We start from the raw sequence: 16,919 nt of genomic DNA on the forward strand, positions 1-16,919 counted from the left end.
CCAGTTTTAACAGAAACATCTTTTATCATCTTTAATAACTGTCCATCGTGTTGATCATCAGAGCTGCTGTCGCTCCTTTAAAACAACCAGAGAACTTACTATGAAGAGTCCTCTTATTGTGGCGGGGTCACATCAGGACGGGCTCTTCCTGCGTTTCCTCTCCCTCCCCCCCGCCGCCGTCTCTCTCGGCCTCTTCCGACAGTCCATCCTGACGGGATGCAGCAGTGTTTCCTGAGCGCTGGTCATGTCCGATGACTGCGTCCGTGTTGTTGTTGTTGCCGTGGAGACGTCGGGGACAGGAAACCCGTCGAGGGTTAACGTGTTGAACAGAGGAGAGCTGAACAGAACTCTGACGGCCTCGTGGAGCAGACGCTGCTGCTTCTTCTTCTGCTCAGCCGGATCATCGTCTGTAGAACACAGAACAGCAGTCAGAACATCCCTCTGAAGACGTTATCTCTCTCTCTCTTCAACGCCACCAGACTCCATTCAGAGAACCACTGATTTAACCTCTTAATCATCAGACCTTTTCCAGCTCCACTCTTCTCCTCTCTGAGTCTCCTCCTGAGAGCTGAAACATCAGCCTGCAGCGTTTCCACCAGACGTTCACTCTCCTCCACCTCGCCGCACGCCGTCTGTCCATCACACAGGAAGTGAAACGGGAAGTTAGAACACACTCCACAGGAAGTTAAACACACTCCACGCCGTCTGTCCATCACACAGGAAGTTAAACGGGCTCTGGTTGACCTCGCTGCTGCTCACCTGCAGCTGCGTCTGCAGGCAGTCGTTCATGGTGTTCACGTCGTTCACTTCCCTCAGCAGCCCGTTGGACGAGAAGAATTTAGAGCTGGAACCACAGAAGAAGAAATGAGTTATATGAAGTGATGATGCTGCAAAATGCTGTAAAGCTGCAACCGCGATCCACCCCCGCCCCCCCAAGCCTTTCCAAGCCGACCTAGAGCCGGTCGCGGCGCACCGCCTCGTATGCGGGACTCCCCAGCCTGCCGTGTGTCCTCACACCCTCCAGCTGGCTGTTAACGAGGGTCTTTAGGCTCAGAAGTACTCGTATCGGTACTCGGTATCGGAGAGTACCCAGATGGAAGTACTTGTACTCGGTCTGAATATAGTGGCATTGGTGCATCCCTACTCATAAAGGTGTTCTTCACTGAGATCAGGTGGTATCTACCTGTGCTTCTTCATGGTGAGGTTATAACCTGAGATCAGGTGGTATCTACCTGTGCTTCTTCATGGTGAGGTTATAACCTGAGATCAGGTGGTATCTACCTGTGCTTCTTCATGGTGAGGTTATAACCTGAGTGAAGGTGGTATCTACCTGTGCTTCTTCATGGTGAGGTTATAACCTGAGTGAAGGTGGTATCTACCTGTGCTTCTTCATGGTGAGGTTATAACCTGAGTGAAGGTGGTATCTACCTGTGCTTCTTCATGGTGAGGTTATAACCTGAGTGAAGGTGGTATCTACCTGTGCTTCTTCATGGTGAGGTTATAACCTGAGTGAAGGTGGTATCTACCTGTGCTTCTTCATGGTGAGGTTATAACCTGAGTGAAGGTGGTATCTACCTGTGCTTCTTCATGGTGAGGTTATAACCGGCTGCAGAGCACGGAGCCGAGGCCTTCCAGTACGCCTGCTGCTCCAGTAGACCCAGGTTAGTGACCAGAACAGGAACGTTCAGGAACTGCCTTCAACAACACGAATACTTTAAACGTTGTTCAGCTGTAGATGAGTAAAGACCCGTGAGACGTAGTTAGTAGTTGGGTGTAGTTTCTACCTGCTGCGTGAGATGAAGGCGGCGTACTCCATCCGGTGAGTGGATCCTGGAGGAGTTAGCGTGCTGGGCGTCAGCAGCACAAAGATCATGTGAGGGTTGGACAGAGACGTCTTCAGCTTCTCGTGGACGACCTTTTCTCTGAAGGTCATCTGCTGTTCTGAGTTCCTGCGCTGCCGGTACCAGCCGATCACCTTCTCCTGTAACACAGAACCAGAACCAGAACGGGCTCCGTCATTAACCAGGTCAGATCCTCCGTTCAGATCTTCAGTCGGAGGTTTTACCAGTTTGTTGTCGGCAAGGAGCGTCTTCACAGCGTCCACGTCCACGTCCCCCACGCTGCTGTAGAAGCTGCAGACACAGAGGTCAGAGGTCAGAGGTCAAGGGTCAGCGGTCAGGATGAGACTAGTCTTAAACTAAGTTAATGCATCTGGTCTGAGATCAGATATTAAAGACATTAAACCTCCTCTCCAGGACTCACCTGTTCAGTTTCTGGCAGTTGATGTGATTCTGGATATCTGTTAAAGACATACAGATGATTTATAGGATGAGACCAGCCTGAGACCGACTTCATCTCACTGTGACCAGCCTGAGACCGACTTCAACTCACTGTGACCAGCCTGAGACCGACTTCAACTCACTGTGACCAGCCTGAGACCGACTTCATCTCACTGTGACCAGCCTGAGACCGACTTCAATTCACTGTGACCAGCCTGAGACCGACTTCAACTCACTGTGACCAGCCTGAGTCTAACTTTAACTCACTGTGACCAGCCTGAGACCGACTTCATCTCACTGTGACCAGCCTGAGACCGACTTCAACTCACTGTGACCAGCCTGAGACCGACTTCATCTCACTGTGACCAGCCTGAGACCGACTTCAATTCACTGTGACCAGCCTGAGACCGACTTCAACTCACTGTGACCAGTCTGAGTCTAACTTTAACTCACTGTGACCAGCCTGAGACCGACTTCATCTCACTGTGACCAGCCTGAGACCGACTTCAACTCACTGTGACCAGCCTGAGACCGACTTCAACTCACTGTGACCAGCCTGAGTCTAACTTTAACTCACTGTGACCAGCCTGAGACCGACTTCATCTCACTGTGACCAGCCTGAGACCGACTTCAACTCACTGTGACCAGCCTGAGACCGACTTCATCTCACTGTGACCAGCCTGAGACCGACTTCAATTCACTGTGACCAGCCTGAGACCGACTTCAACTCACTGTGACCAGTCTGAGTCTAACTTTAACTCACTGTGACCAGCCTGAGACCGACTTCATCTCACTGTGACCAGCCTGAGACCGACTTCAACTCACTGTGACCAGCCTGAGACCGACTTCATCTCACTGTGACCAGCCTGAGACCGACTTCAATTCACTGTGACCAGCCTGAGACCGACTTCAACTCACTGTGACCAGTCTGAGTCTAACTTTAACTCACTGTGACCAGCCTGAGACCGACTTCATCTCACTGTGACCAGCCTGAGACCGACTTCAACTCACTGTGACCAGCCTGAGACCGACTTCAACTCACTGTGACCAGCCTGAGACCGACTTCATCTCACCGTGACCAGCCTGAGACCGACTTCAACTCACTGTGACCAGCCTGAGATACACTGTGACCAACCTGAGACCGACTTCAACTCACTGTGACCAGCCTGAGTCTAACTTTAACTCACTGTGACCAACCTGAGACCGACTTTAACTCACTGTGACCAACCTGAGACCGACTTTAACTCACTGTGACCAGCCTGAGACTGACCAGCCTGAGACCGGCCAGCCTGAGACCGACTTTAACTCACTGTGACCAGCCTGAGACCGACTTTAACTCACTGTGACCAGCCTGAGACTGACTTTAACTCACTGTGACCAGCCTGAGACCGACTTTAACTCACTGTGACCAGCCTGAGACTGACTTTAACTCACTGTGACCAACCTGAGACTGACTTCAACTCACTGTGACCAGCCTGAGACCGACCAGCCTGAGACCGACTTTAACTCACTGTGACCAACCTGAGACTGACTTTAACTCACTGTGACCAACCTGAGACTGACTTTAACTCACTGTGACCAGCCTGAGACCGACTTTAACTCACTGTGACCAACCTGAGACTGACTTTAACTCACTGTGACCAGCCTGAGACCGACTTTAACTCACTGTGACCAACCTGAGACTGACTTTAACTCACTGTGACCAGCCTGAGACTGACCAGCCTGAGACCGACTTTAACTCACTGTGACCAACCTGAGACTGACTTTAACTCACTGTGACCAACCTGAGATTGACTTTAACTCACTGTGACCAGCCTGAGACCGACTTTAACTCACTGTGACCAACCTGAGACTGACTTTAACTCACTGTGACCAGCCTGAGACTGACCAGCCTGAGACCGACTTCAACTCACTGTGACCAGCCTGAGTCTAACTTTAACTCACTGTGACCAGCCTGAGACCGACTTCATCTCACTGTGACCAGCCTGAGACCGACTTCAACTCACTGTGACCAGCCTGAGACCGACTTCAACTCACTGTGACCAGCCTGAGACCGACTTCAACTCACTGTGACCAACCTGAGACCGACTTCAACTCACTGTGACCAGCCTGAGTCTAACTTTAACTCACTGTGACCAACCTGAGACCGACTTTAACTCACTGTGACCAGCCTGAGACTGACCAGCCTGAGACCGGCCAGCCTGAGACCGACTTTAACTCACTGTGACCAGCCTGAGACCGACTTTAACTCACTGTGACCAGCCTGAGACTGACTTTAACTCACTGTGACCAGCCTGAGACCGACTTTAACTCACTGTGACCAGCCTGAGACTGACTTTAACTCACTGTGACCAACCTGAGACTGACTTCAACTCACTGTGACCAGCCTGAGACCGACCAGCCTGAGACCGACTTTAACTCACTGTGACCAGCCTGAGACCGACTTTAACTCACTGTGACCAACCTGAGACTGACTTTAACTCACTGTGACCAGCCTGAGACTGACCAGCCTGAGACCGACTTTAACTCACTGTGACCAACCTGAGACTGACTTTAACTCACTGTGACCAGCCTGAGACCGACTTTAACTCACTGTGACCAGCCTGAGACTGACTTTAACTCACTGTGACCAACCTGAGACTGACTTCAACTCACTGTGACCAGCCTGAGACCGACCAGCCTGAGACCGACTTTAACTCACTGTGACCAGCCTGAGACCGACTTTAACTCACTGTGACCAACCTGAGACTGACTTTAACTCACTGTGACCAGCCTGAGACTGACCAGCCTGAGACCGACTTTAACTCACTGTGACCAACCTGAGACTGACTTTAACTCACTGTGACCAACCTGAGACTGACTTTAACTCACTGTGACCAGCCTGAGACCGACTTTAACTCACTGTGACCAACCTGAGACTGACTTTAACTCACTGTGACCAGCCTGAGACTGACCAGCCTGAGACCGACTTTAACTCACTGTGACCAACCTGAGACTGACTTTAACTCACTGTGACCAACCTGAGATTGACTTTAACTCACTGTGACCAGCCTGAGACCGACTTTAACTCACTGTGACCAACCTGAGACTGACTTTAACTCACTGTGACCAGCCTGAGACTGACCAGCCTGAGACCGACTTCAACTCACTGTGACCAACCTGAGACCGACTTCAACTCACTGTGACCAGCCTGAGACCGACTTTAACTCACTGTGACCAGCCTGAGACTGACTTTAACTCACTGTGACCAGCCTGAGACTGACTTTAACTCACTGTGACCAGCCTGAGACCGGCCAGCCTGAGACCGACTTTAACTCACTGTGACCAGCCTGAGACCGACTTTAACTCACTGTGACCAACCTGAGACTGACTTCAACTCACTGTGACCAGCCTGAGACTGACCAGCCTGAGACCGACCAGCCTGAGACCGACCAGCCTGAGACCGACTTTAACTCACTGTGACCAGCCTGAGACCGACTTTAACTCACTGTGACCAGTCTGAGACCGACTTTAACTCACTGTGACCAACCTGAGACTGACTTTAACTCACTGTGACCAGCCTGAGACTGACCAGCCTGAGACTGACTTTAACTCACTGTGACCAGTCTGAGACCGACTTTAACTCACTGTGACCAACCTGAGACTGACTTTAACTCACTGTGACCAGCCTGAGACTGACCAGCCTGAGACTGACTTTAACTCACTGTGACCAGTCTGAGACCGACTTTAACTCACTGTGACCAACCTGAGACTGACTTTAACTCACTGTGACCAACCTGAGACAGACTTTAACTCACTGTGACCAGCCTGAGACCGACTTTAACTCACTGTGACCAGCCTGAGACTGACTTCAACTCACTGTATATCTCCTCGATGTGGATGTGATCAGCCTGAGAGTCACTGATGGTGATCTGCTCGTCAGATCGAGTCTCTCCGAGGATCAGACCTTCCTGTTCAGAGACACAGAGATGAATCAGCACTGGTATTACATGTTGGCTATACAGTAATTATGATTATATAGTTTTATAGTGTGAGACAGTTTACTAATAGTGCTGGGTAAACAGTTGTAGTCCAGTAATAAATGATGTTGAGTCAGTGTGATGTGTGAATAACTGTCTGTAGAAGCAGAGGTCCATTCATCTCATAGACTGATTATAGCATCAGACTCCAGCAGCTCAGCGGTGAGAGGGAACCGGGCTGCAGGTCTTTATCTTCACTTCTGACTCATTTAGGAATCACTGGTTGGACTCATTCATGAGCCGAATTCACCAGCAGACCCGCTGGACTTTAAAAACACATCTAGTTTTATTTCAGGAGTTATGTTTACTGATCTATAGTCTGTGTCACGTTAAATACGACGGATTCTGAACAGAGTCTGGTGGGACAGGACTGGTTTAAAAGAAGTTACAGAAATAGCCTGGTGGGAGTTTTAGCTTCACTCCTCTATTGTTCTAAACTACAGGCTGAAACCTTCACTATTAAACTATTAAACTATTAAACCAGAACTAATGAACTGTAAAGTGTGTTAATGTTGTTGGTGAACTGGTGCAGCTCTCCTCCTCCTCATGGAGGTTAAACTAACCAGTAAAACGTGTGTATCTTAATGATGTATTAAAGTGTTTCTCACCACGTCTGAGTCTGTGTTAACATGCTGGAACATCAGAGAAGAGAGAACGATCCCAGAGAGCTGGACGGTCTGCACCGACCAGAGAGGAGGCTGCTCCGCCATGCTGCTGCACTATAGAGCCATATCATTCAGGAGACTCACTGCTGCGCAGCACCACGCAGAGAAAACATGCGCTTCTCTGACGCAGTCCGTCATCAGGAGGCTGAAGCTCACAATACTGTGCAATATTAATACACTGAAAGTGAAATACATTTATCTGTGCCATATATCCTTCATGCAATATACAACTCAAGTGCTACTACCTTTGTTTACATTACATCTATTTGACCTATTTGATTCCTCTAGTGTAATACTTCTGTTTATATTTATTTATTACATCTACTCTACCTGTTTTATTTGCTTTATAAGATAAGATAAGATAGAACTTTATTAATCCCGAAAGAAATTCTTGTGCCAGAGATTGATCAAAATTACAACAAGTTCAAGTGTATAAAATAAGAAAGTACTATTTCTAGAACCAGTGCCTAATAGAATAACAATTAAGTAAGATACATTTAGTAAAATGAGTAAATAAGATAAGAAAATAAAATAAAAAAGATAAAGTAAGCTAACACATTATTCATTTACTATCGACAGACTGACTAACCTCTTGAATGAATCTGAACGACCCATCACGTTCATCAGAATGGTGCTTTTATTTTGAAGGCCCATCACGTTCATCAGAATGGTGCTTTTATTTTGAAGGCCCATCACGTTCATCAGAATGGTGCTTTTATTTTGAAGGCCCATCACGTTCATCAGAATGGTGCTTTTATTTTGAAGGCCCATCACGTTCATCAGAATGGTGCTTTTATTTTGAAGGCCCATCACGTTCATCCGAGCGGTGCTTTTATTTTGAAGGCCCATCACGTTCATCAGAATGGTGCTTTTATTTTGAAGGCCCATCACGTTCATCAGAATGGTGCTTTTATTTTGAAGGCCCATCACGTTCATCAGAATGGTGCTTTTATTTTGAAGGCCCATCACGTTCATCAGAATGGTGCCTTTATTTTGAAGGCCTATCACGTTCATCAGAATGGTGCTTTTATTTTGAAGGCCTATCACGTTCATCAGAATGGTGCTTTTATTTTGAAGGCCTATCACGTTCATCAGAATGGTGCTTTTATTTTGAAGGCCCATCACGTTCATAAGAACGGTGCTTTTATTTTGAAGGCCCATCACGTTTATCAGAACGGTGCTTTTATTTTGAAGGCCCATCACGTTCATCAGAACGGTGCTTTTATTTTGAAGGAGGCTGCTGGCTGCAGAGTGTTTTTGAGGCTTCAGGACAAAGATTCCAGAACATTTTAACACCGCGGACACCAACTCTCAGGTATTTATTAAAACACTAATATATATATATATTTATATATATATAAACAGTATGTGTATATATGTGTTTATATGTGTAGTAGTATTGTTGTTTGTGTGGTTTGTTTGTTACTTTAGAGTTTAGATAATCTCTGTGGACTAACGGTTCAGCTGGTTCTCTCCCTGCAGCCCTCAGAGAACACAAGTAGATTTACTACAGTACTACTACAGCACTACTACAATACTACTACAGTACTACTACAATACTACTAGCTAAATACAACCAGGACAGAAGTATACAGATTCTGAAATACAACAATTATATTATATAATATTATTATATATATTAATTTATATATAATATATTAATATTAATTTAATATACATATTAATTTAATTTATATGTTTATATATAATATAATTAATATTGTTATATATATTAATAACATTATAATATATAAATATTTTGTGTATATATTATTATTATTATTATTATTATAATACAGCCTAATTAGTTCCACAGAATGTTAAGAAATGTACATTATTTAAATTGCACAAATAGATTTTTCACTCAATAAAGGCTGTAAATAATGATTATTTTCATTATTGATTAATCTGAGTTATTTTCTTCATTATTTGTTTCATGTATAAAATGTCAGAAAATAGAGGAAACTGTCCCAGAGCTCAAGATAACGTCTTCAAATGTCTCGTTGTGTTCGAAAAAAATGATAAATATTCAGTATAAGCAGAACATGTGAGACACTAGAGAAACGGTAAGCAGATAATAATTATTGTTTTGATTGAAAAATGACTGAAAGGATGAACCACAGCGTCAGGATGAGGCTGAGGGACGTCTGAGGTTCTGCAGGTCTCTGGTCACATGTTGAGCTGATGACGCTGTAGAGGAAGTTGATCCTGAGGAGAACATGAATGATGAAGCACATCCCATAGTTCATGGTTCAGTCTGGACCTGTCTGTTCATGTGTCGGTAACCTCCTCTGAGTCTGGTTCTGTGTGTCTGTTTGCAGACGATGCCGTGACGTCAGGGCGCTCGCTGATGGAGGACCTGTGGAGCGCCGCCGTGGCCGTGTTCCAGGTGTGGATGTTTGTGGTGCTGTTCCTCATCATGCTGCCCGCCATGTTCGGTCTCTCTCTGGGGGTCACCGGGGTCTACATCCAGATCCTGGTCCAGATCCTGGAGGTGAGCACAGTTTGTCCTCAGCAGAGCGGTCTGTCTGCCGGCCTGCCGGTCGGCCTCTTCACTCATTACGTCACATGTTTGTTCAGTTATGAAACGGTGTCAGAGGTCATCTGATAGTCAGTGTGTCTCTGTAGTGGGCCACGATCCGGATCCAGAGAGGACGGCAGCAGCAGCCCAGTGTTCCTGTTCCTCTGCCCAACGGTGAGGCTCCTCTCTCTAACCCTAACCCTCTCTAACCCAGCAGTGAGTCTCCTCTCTCTAACCCTAACCCTAACCCTCTCTAACCCAGCGGTGAGGCTCCTCTCTCTAACCCTAACCCTCTCTAACCCAGCAGTGAGTCTCCTCTCTCTAACACTAACCCTAACCCAGCTCCTCTCTCTAACCCAGCAGTGAGTCTCCTCTCTCTAACCCTAACCCTCTCTAACCCAGCGGTGAGGCTCCTCTCTCTAACCCTAACCCTCTCTAACCCAGCGGTGAGGCTCCTCTCTCTAACCCTAACCCTAACCCTCTCTAACCCAGCGGTGAGGCTCCTCTCTCTAACCCTAACCCTCTCTAACCCAGCAGTGAGTCTCCTCTCTCTAACACTAACCCTAACCCTCTCTAACCCAGCAGTGAGTCTCCTCTCTCTAACACTAACCCTAACCCAGCAGTGAGTCTCCTCTCTCTAACCCTAACCCTCTCTAACCCAGCAGTGAGTCTCCTCTCTCTAACCCTAACCCTCTCTAACCCAGCAGTGAGTCTCCTCTCTCTAACACTAACCCTAACCCTAACCCTCTCTAACCCAGCAGTGAGTCTCCTCTCTCTAACCCTAACCCTCTCTAACCCAGCGGTGAGGCTCCTCTCTCTAACCCTAACCCTCTCTAACCCAGCAGTGAGTCTCCTCTCTCTAACACTAACCCTAACCCTAACCCTCTCTAACCCAGCAGTGAGTCTCCTCTCTCTAACACTAACCCAGCTCCTCTCTCTAACCCTAACCCTAACCCAGTGGTGGGGCTCCTCTCTCCTCACTAACATCCTCCAGCAGGCTGCTCACACCTAAAACTAACTAATGATCAATCAACAGGATTAATAATCAAGTCTGCTCAAACTGAGTTTCCTGTTGTTGACTGAGAGCTGCAGGTCAGCTGATCACCACATGATTAACCCTTTAATGAGCTGCAGGCTGACACTCATTACACACACAATACACACACACAATACACACATTACACACACAATACACACCCTGTACACACTCATTACACACACAATACACACACAATACACACATTACACACACAATACACACCCTGTACACACTCATTACACACACAATACACACTCAATACACACTTAATACACACACAATACACACTCATCACACACACAATACACACTCATTACACACACAATACACACTCAATACACACTTAATACACACTTAATACACACACAATACACACTCAATACACACTCATTACACACACAATACACACTAAATACAAACACAATACACACACAATACACACTCAATACACACACAATACACACATTACACACACAATACACACTCATTACACACACAATACACACAATACACACTCAATATACACATTACACACCCAATACACACTAAATACACACTCACTCAGTGAACACATAAACACACTATAATCTGTCCGTGTGGACGAGTTGATCACGTTAACAACACATCTCCTCACCGTCATGATCTCCACAACTTTCATAGTTTATAATATTATTTTGAGTTTGATTCAGTGTCAGATCAGTGACCCTTTAATGCATATAAAGATGATTCTTCACGCCACTGTGATACCACTTCCTGTTGAGTTTAATGTTCAGCTACAGCTAACTGTTATATTCATTATCTCCATGTAATCACAATAATACGGAAGCTCTGAGAGGCAAGAGAGAAACGTCTGTCCCAGTCCCACGAAGCAGCTGCCCATGAAGGGTTAAAGATTAGTGAAAGGTCAGCTTCCTCGTGACGCTCAGACTGTTCCTGCTTTAACATAACGATCTCTGTTCCTCTGCTGCAGCTCGCTGTAATCTCACTGCTGTGAAAGAGTTCCCATCATAGAAACAACAACCTTTCACATCATTAATACACGTTACACTACACAGTGTACCATCACATCATTAATACACGTTACACAACACCGTGTACCGTCACATCATTAATACACGTTACACAACACAGTGTACCATCACATCATTAATACACGTTACACAACACCGTGTACCATCACATCATTAATACACGTTACACAACACAGTGTACCATCACATCATTAATACACGTTACACAACACCGTGTACCGTCACATCATTAATACACGTTACACAACACAGTGTACCATCACATCATTAATACACGTTACACAACACCGTGTACCGTCACATCATTAATACACGTTACACAACACCGTGTACCATCACATCATTAATACACGTTACACAACACCGTGTACCGTCACATCATTAATACACGTTACACAACACCGTGTACCGTCACATCATTAATACACGTTACACAACACAGTGTACCATCACATCATTAATACGACCTCGTTACACAACACAGTGTACCATCATATCATTAATACGACCTTGTTACACAACACCGTGTACCGTCACATCATTAATACACGTTACACAACACCGTGTACCATCACATCATTAATACGACCTCGTTACACAACACAGTGTACCATCACATCATTAATACCCGTTACACCACACGTTGTGCTGGAGGATGTGACGGGAGGTTTTTGTGGGTTTCTCTCTGTCCTCTCAGAGCTTCCGTATTATAGTGATTAAATGGAGATAATGAATAGAACAGTTAGCTGTGGCTAATATGCAGTAATATGGGCTGATAATAGTAAGTAATAATGTGTTCTGATCCGGTGGTGACCTCCGGTGCTGTGATGGCGTCCCAGGGATCATTGAGCGAGCGGGCGGCTCCATGGAGGAGGAGATGAGGAGTTGTGGCTCGCTGGCGGAGGGCGAGTTTTCTCTGAGCGACGTCTTCTATTTCTACAAGAAGGGTCTGGAGAGCATCGTGGACGACCAGGTGACCCAGCGCTTCTCCTCCGAGGAGCTGGCCTCCTGGAATCTCCTCACCAGAACCAACCAGAACTTCCGTTACATCAGCCTCCGCCTCACCGTCTTCTGGGGGGTCGGCGTCTTCGTACGCTACGGCGTCCTCTTCCCTCTCAGGTCAGTCCGACACAGAGCAGCCTCTCAGTGAGCCGTGCTGTTCTTAGAGACGTCCGTCCAGAGTGTCTCTTTACGGACCATCAGGTTATAAAATGATCTGTAATAAACTATAATAAACTATAATAAATTATAATAAACTATAATAAACTATAATAAATTATAATAAACTATAATAAATTATAATAAATTATAATAAACTATAATAAACTATAATAAATTATAATAAACTATAATAAACTATAATAAATTATAATAAATTATAATAAACTATAATAAACTATAATAAACTATAATAAATTATAATAAACTATAATAAATTATAATAAACTATAATAAATTATAATAAACTATAATAAATTATAATAAACTATAATAAACTATAATAAATTATAATAAACTATAATAAATTATAATAAACTATAATAAATTATAATAAACTATAATAAACTATAATAAATTATAATAAACTATAATAAATTATAATAAACTATAATAAACTTTAATAAATTATAATAAACCATAATAAACTATAATAAATTATAATAAACTATAATAAACTATAATAAACTATAATAAATTATAATAAACTATAATAAACTATAATAAATGATCCCTCAACACGTCGTCTCTCTGGTTCTCCTGCAGAATCACTCTGGCCATCATCGGACTCTCCTGGCTGGTGATCGGAACCAGTCTGGTTGGATTTATGCCTGAGAGCAGGTACAGCAACACAGCAACTGAGCAACACAGCAACTCAGCTACACAGCAACACAGCTACACAGCTACACAGAAACACAACTACACAGCAACACAGCAATACAACAATGAGACACAGCAACACCACAACGAGACACAGCAATACAACAGCGAGAGACAGTAACACAACGAGACACAGCAACACCACAACGAGACACAGCAACACAACAACGAGACACAGCAATACCACAACGAGACACAGCAACACAACAACAAGACACAACAACGAAACAACGAGATACAGCAATACAACAGCGAGAGACAGTAACACAACGAGACACAGCAACACCACAACGAGACACAGCAACACAACAACGAGACACAGCAACACCACAACGAGACACAGCAACACAACAACAAGACACAACAACGAAACAACGAGATACAGCAATACAACAGCGAGAGACAGTAACACAACGAGACACAGCAACACCACAACGAGACACAGCAACACAACAACGAGACACAGCAACACCACAACGAGACACAGCAACACAACAACAAGACACAACAACGAAACAACGAGATACAGCAATACAACAGCGAGAGACAGTAACACAACAAGACACAGCAACACCACAACGAGACACAGCAACACAACAACGAGACACAGCAACACAACAAGGAGACACAACAACACAACAACGAGACACAGCAATACAACAGCGAGAGACAGTAACACAACGAGACACAGCAACACAACAACGAGACACAGCAACGAGACACAGCAATACCACAACGAAACGAGACACAGCAACACAACAACAAGACACAACAACGAAACAACGAGATACAGTAATACAACAGCGAGAGACAGTAACACAACGAGACACAGCAACACAACAACGAGACACAGCAACACCACAACGAGACACAGCAACACAACAACAAGACACAACAACGAAACAACGAGATACAGCAATACAACAGCGAGACAGTAACACAACGAGACACAGCAACACAACAACGAGACACAGCAACACAACAAGGAGACACAACAACACAACAACGAGACACAGCAATACAACAGCGAGAGACAGTAACACAACGAGACACAGCAACACAACAACGAGACACAGCAACGAGACACAGCAATACCACAACGAAACGAGACACAGCAACACAACAACGAGACACAACAACACAACAACGAGACACAGCAATACAACAGCGAGAGACAGTAACACAACGAGACACAGCAACACCACAACGAGACACAGCAATACAACAGCGAGAGACAGTAACACAACGAGACACAGCAACACAACAACGAGACACAGCAATACAACAGCGAGAGACAGTAACACAACGAGACACAGCAACACCACAACGAGACACAGCAACACAACAACGAGACACAGCAACACCACAACAAGACACAGCAACACAACAACAAGACACAACAACGAAACAACGAGATACAGCAATACAACAGCGAGACAGTAACACAACGAGACACAGCAACACCACAACGAGACACAGCAACACAACAACGAGACACAGCAACACAACAAGGAGACACAACAACACAACAACGAGACACAGCAATACAACAGCGAGAGACAGTAACACAACGAGACACAGCAACACAACAACGAGACACAGCAACGAGACACAGCAATACCACAACGAAACGAGACACAGCAACACAACAACGAGACACAACAACACAACAACGAGACACAGCAATACAACAGCGAGAGACAGTAACACAACGAGACACAGCAACACAACAACGAGACACAGCAACGAGACACAGCAATACCACAACGAAACGAGACACAGCAACACAACAACGAGACACAGCAATACCACAACGAAACGAGACACAGCAACACAACAACGAGACACAACAACGAAACAAGGAGACACAGCAACACAGCAACAAGACACAACAACGAGACAAGGAGACACAGCAACACAACAACGAAACAACGAGACACAACAGAACAACGAGACACAACAGAACAACGAGACATAAGAACGAGACACAGCAACACATCAACAAAACACATCAATGAAACACAATGGGACACAGCAACACAGTATAATATGTGTAATAATAATAATAATTATATATAAATTCAGGGTTTTGGCTCAGTATAATAATAGTAATAATAATATTTCCCGTTTGTGTTTCAGTGTGAAGAACTGGCTGAGTGAGCTGGTCCATCTGACCTGCTACAGGATCTGTGCCAGAGGACTGTCGGCTACCGTCCTCTACCACAACAGGTCAGCTTCAGCTCGGATTCATCACCGTTAACACCTTTCTAATAAACATCACCACAACTGAGGCCAGTTCATCATACCCAGGGTATCTCCATCATACCCAGGGTGTCTCCATCATACCCAGGGTGTCTCCATCATACCCAGGGTGTCTTCATCATACCCAGGGTATCTCCATCATACCCAGGGTATCTCCATCATCATACCCAGGGTATCTCCATCATCATACCCAGGGTATCTCCATCATCATACCCAGGGTATCTCCATCATACCCAGGGTATCTCCATCATACCCAGGGTATCTCCATCATCATACCCAGGGTATCTCCATCATCATACCCAGGGTATCTCCATCATACCCAAGGTATCTCCATCATACCCAGGGTGTCTCCATCATACCCAGGGTATCTCCATCATACCCAGGGTATCTCCATCATCATACCCAGGGTATCTCCATCATACCCAGGGTATCTCCATCATCATACCCAGGGTATCTCCATCATCATACCCAGGGTATCTCCATCATACCCAGGGTATCTCCATCATACCCAGGGTATCTCCATCATCATACCCAGGGTATCTCCATCATCATACCCAGGGTATCTCCATCATCATACCCAGGGTATCTCCATCATACCCAGGGTATCTCCATCATACCCAGGGTATCTCCATCATCATACCCAGGGTATCTCCATCATCATACCCAGGGTATCTCCATCATCATACCCAGGGTATCTCCATCATACCCAGGGTATCTCCATCATACCCGGGGTATCTCCATCATACCCGTGGTATCTCCATCATACCCGGGGTATCTCCATCATACCCGGGGTATCTCCATCATACCCGTGGTATCTCCATCATACCCGGGGTATCTCCATCATACCCGGGGTATCTTCATCATACCCGGGGTATCTTCATCATACCCGGGGTGTCTCCATCATACCCAGGGTGTCTTCATCATACCCGGGGTATCTCCATCATCATACCCAGGGTATCTCCATCATCATACCCAGGGTATCTCCATCATCATACCCAGGGTATCTCCATCATCATACCCAGGGTATCTCCATCATACCCAGGGTATCTCCATCATCATACCCAGGGTATCTACATCATACCCAGGGTATCTCCATCATCATACCCAGGGTATCTCCATCATCATACCCAGGGTATCTCCATCATCATACCCAGGGTATCTACATCATACCCAGGGTATCTCCATCATACCCGGGGTATCTCCATCATACCCGGGGTATCTCCAT

At 45.4% G+C, this 16,919-nt stretch overlaps 2 protein-coding genes across 27 annotated transcripts in view; one reads left to right on the forward strand and one right to left on the reverse strand.

Moving 5' to 3' along the window:
- Nucleotides 1–4: 4 nt before the first annotated feature.
- Nucleotides 5–7,046, reverse strand: abraxas1 (abraxas 1, BRCA1 A complex subunit). Of its 2 annotated transcripts, XM_074618459.1 has the most exons (9): nucleotides 6,907–7,046; nucleotides 6,139–6,229; nucleotides 2,263–2,299; nucleotides 2,066–2,132; nucleotides 1,785–1,981; nucleotides 1,576–1,695; nucleotides 760–844; nucleotides 524–632; nucleotides 5–407 (listed from the first exon to the last, which is right to left on the reverse strand). In XM_074618459.1, the coding sequence occupies exons 1-9, from the start codon at nucleotides 7,006–7,008 to the stop codon at nucleotides 133–135; spliced, it is 1,083 nt and encodes a 360-aa protein (XP_074474560.1). In that variant the 5' UTR covers nucleotides 7,009–7,046; the 3' UTR covers nucleotides 5–132. The 2 variants fall into 2 exon arrangements, with proteins under 2 accessions (XP_074474560.1, XP_074474561.1); XM_074618460.1 differs by lacking the exon at nucleotides 1,576–1,695.
- A 1,120-nt stretch (nucleotides 7,047–8,166) lies between these two features.
- gpat3 (glycerol-3-phosphate acyltransferase 3) overlaps nucleotides 8,167–16,919 on the forward strand; it is a 19,767-nt gene continuing 11,014 nt past the window's right edge. For all 25 annotated transcript variants that reach the window (XR_012591722.1, XR_012591726.1, XR_012591723.1 and 22 more), the window contains exons 1-6: nucleotides 8,167–8,278; nucleotides 9,285–9,457; nucleotides 9,592–9,658; nucleotides 12,394–12,673; nucleotides 13,319–13,393; nucleotides 15,572–15,661. Coding sequence is in view for 1 of the 25 variants with exons in the window: in XM_074618457.1 (XP_074474558.1) it covers nucleotides 9,314–9,457; nucleotides 9,592–9,658; nucleotides 12,394–12,673; nucleotides 13,319–13,393; nucleotides 15,572–15,661 (656 nt within the window). In the remaining 24 variants the exon portion in view is untranslated. The remainder of the gene's footprint in view (nucleotides 8,279–9,284; nucleotides 9,458–9,591; nucleotides 9,659–12,393; nucleotides 12,674–13,318; nucleotides 13,394–15,571; nucleotides 15,662–16,919) is intronic.

The sequence above is a fragment of the Sebastes fasciatus genome, chromosome 19, assembly GCF_043250625.1.
Source record: "Sebastes fasciatus isolate fSebFas1 chromosome 19, fSebFas1.pri, whole genome shotgun sequence".
In the NCBI taxonomy this organism is placed as follows: Eukaryota; Metazoa; Chordata; class Actinopteri; order Perciformes; family Sebastidae; genus Sebastes; species Sebastes fasciatus.

Bases quoted from the DNA above. Each gene is read 5' to 3' on its own strand.
- abraxas1 (XM_074618459.1), bottom strand. From the start codon at position 7,008: ATGGCGGAGCAGCCTCCTCTCTGGTCGGTGCAGACCGTCCAGCTCTCT. The intron at 6,230-6,906 runs GTGAGAAACACT...GTCTCTGAACAG, and splicing joins TTAACACAGACTCAGACGTG to GAAGGTCTGATCCTCGGAGA. The intron at 2,133-2,262 runs GTGAGTCCTGGA...CTGTGTCTGCAG, and splicing joins AACTGCCAGAAACTGAACAG to CTTCTACAGCAGCGTGGGGG.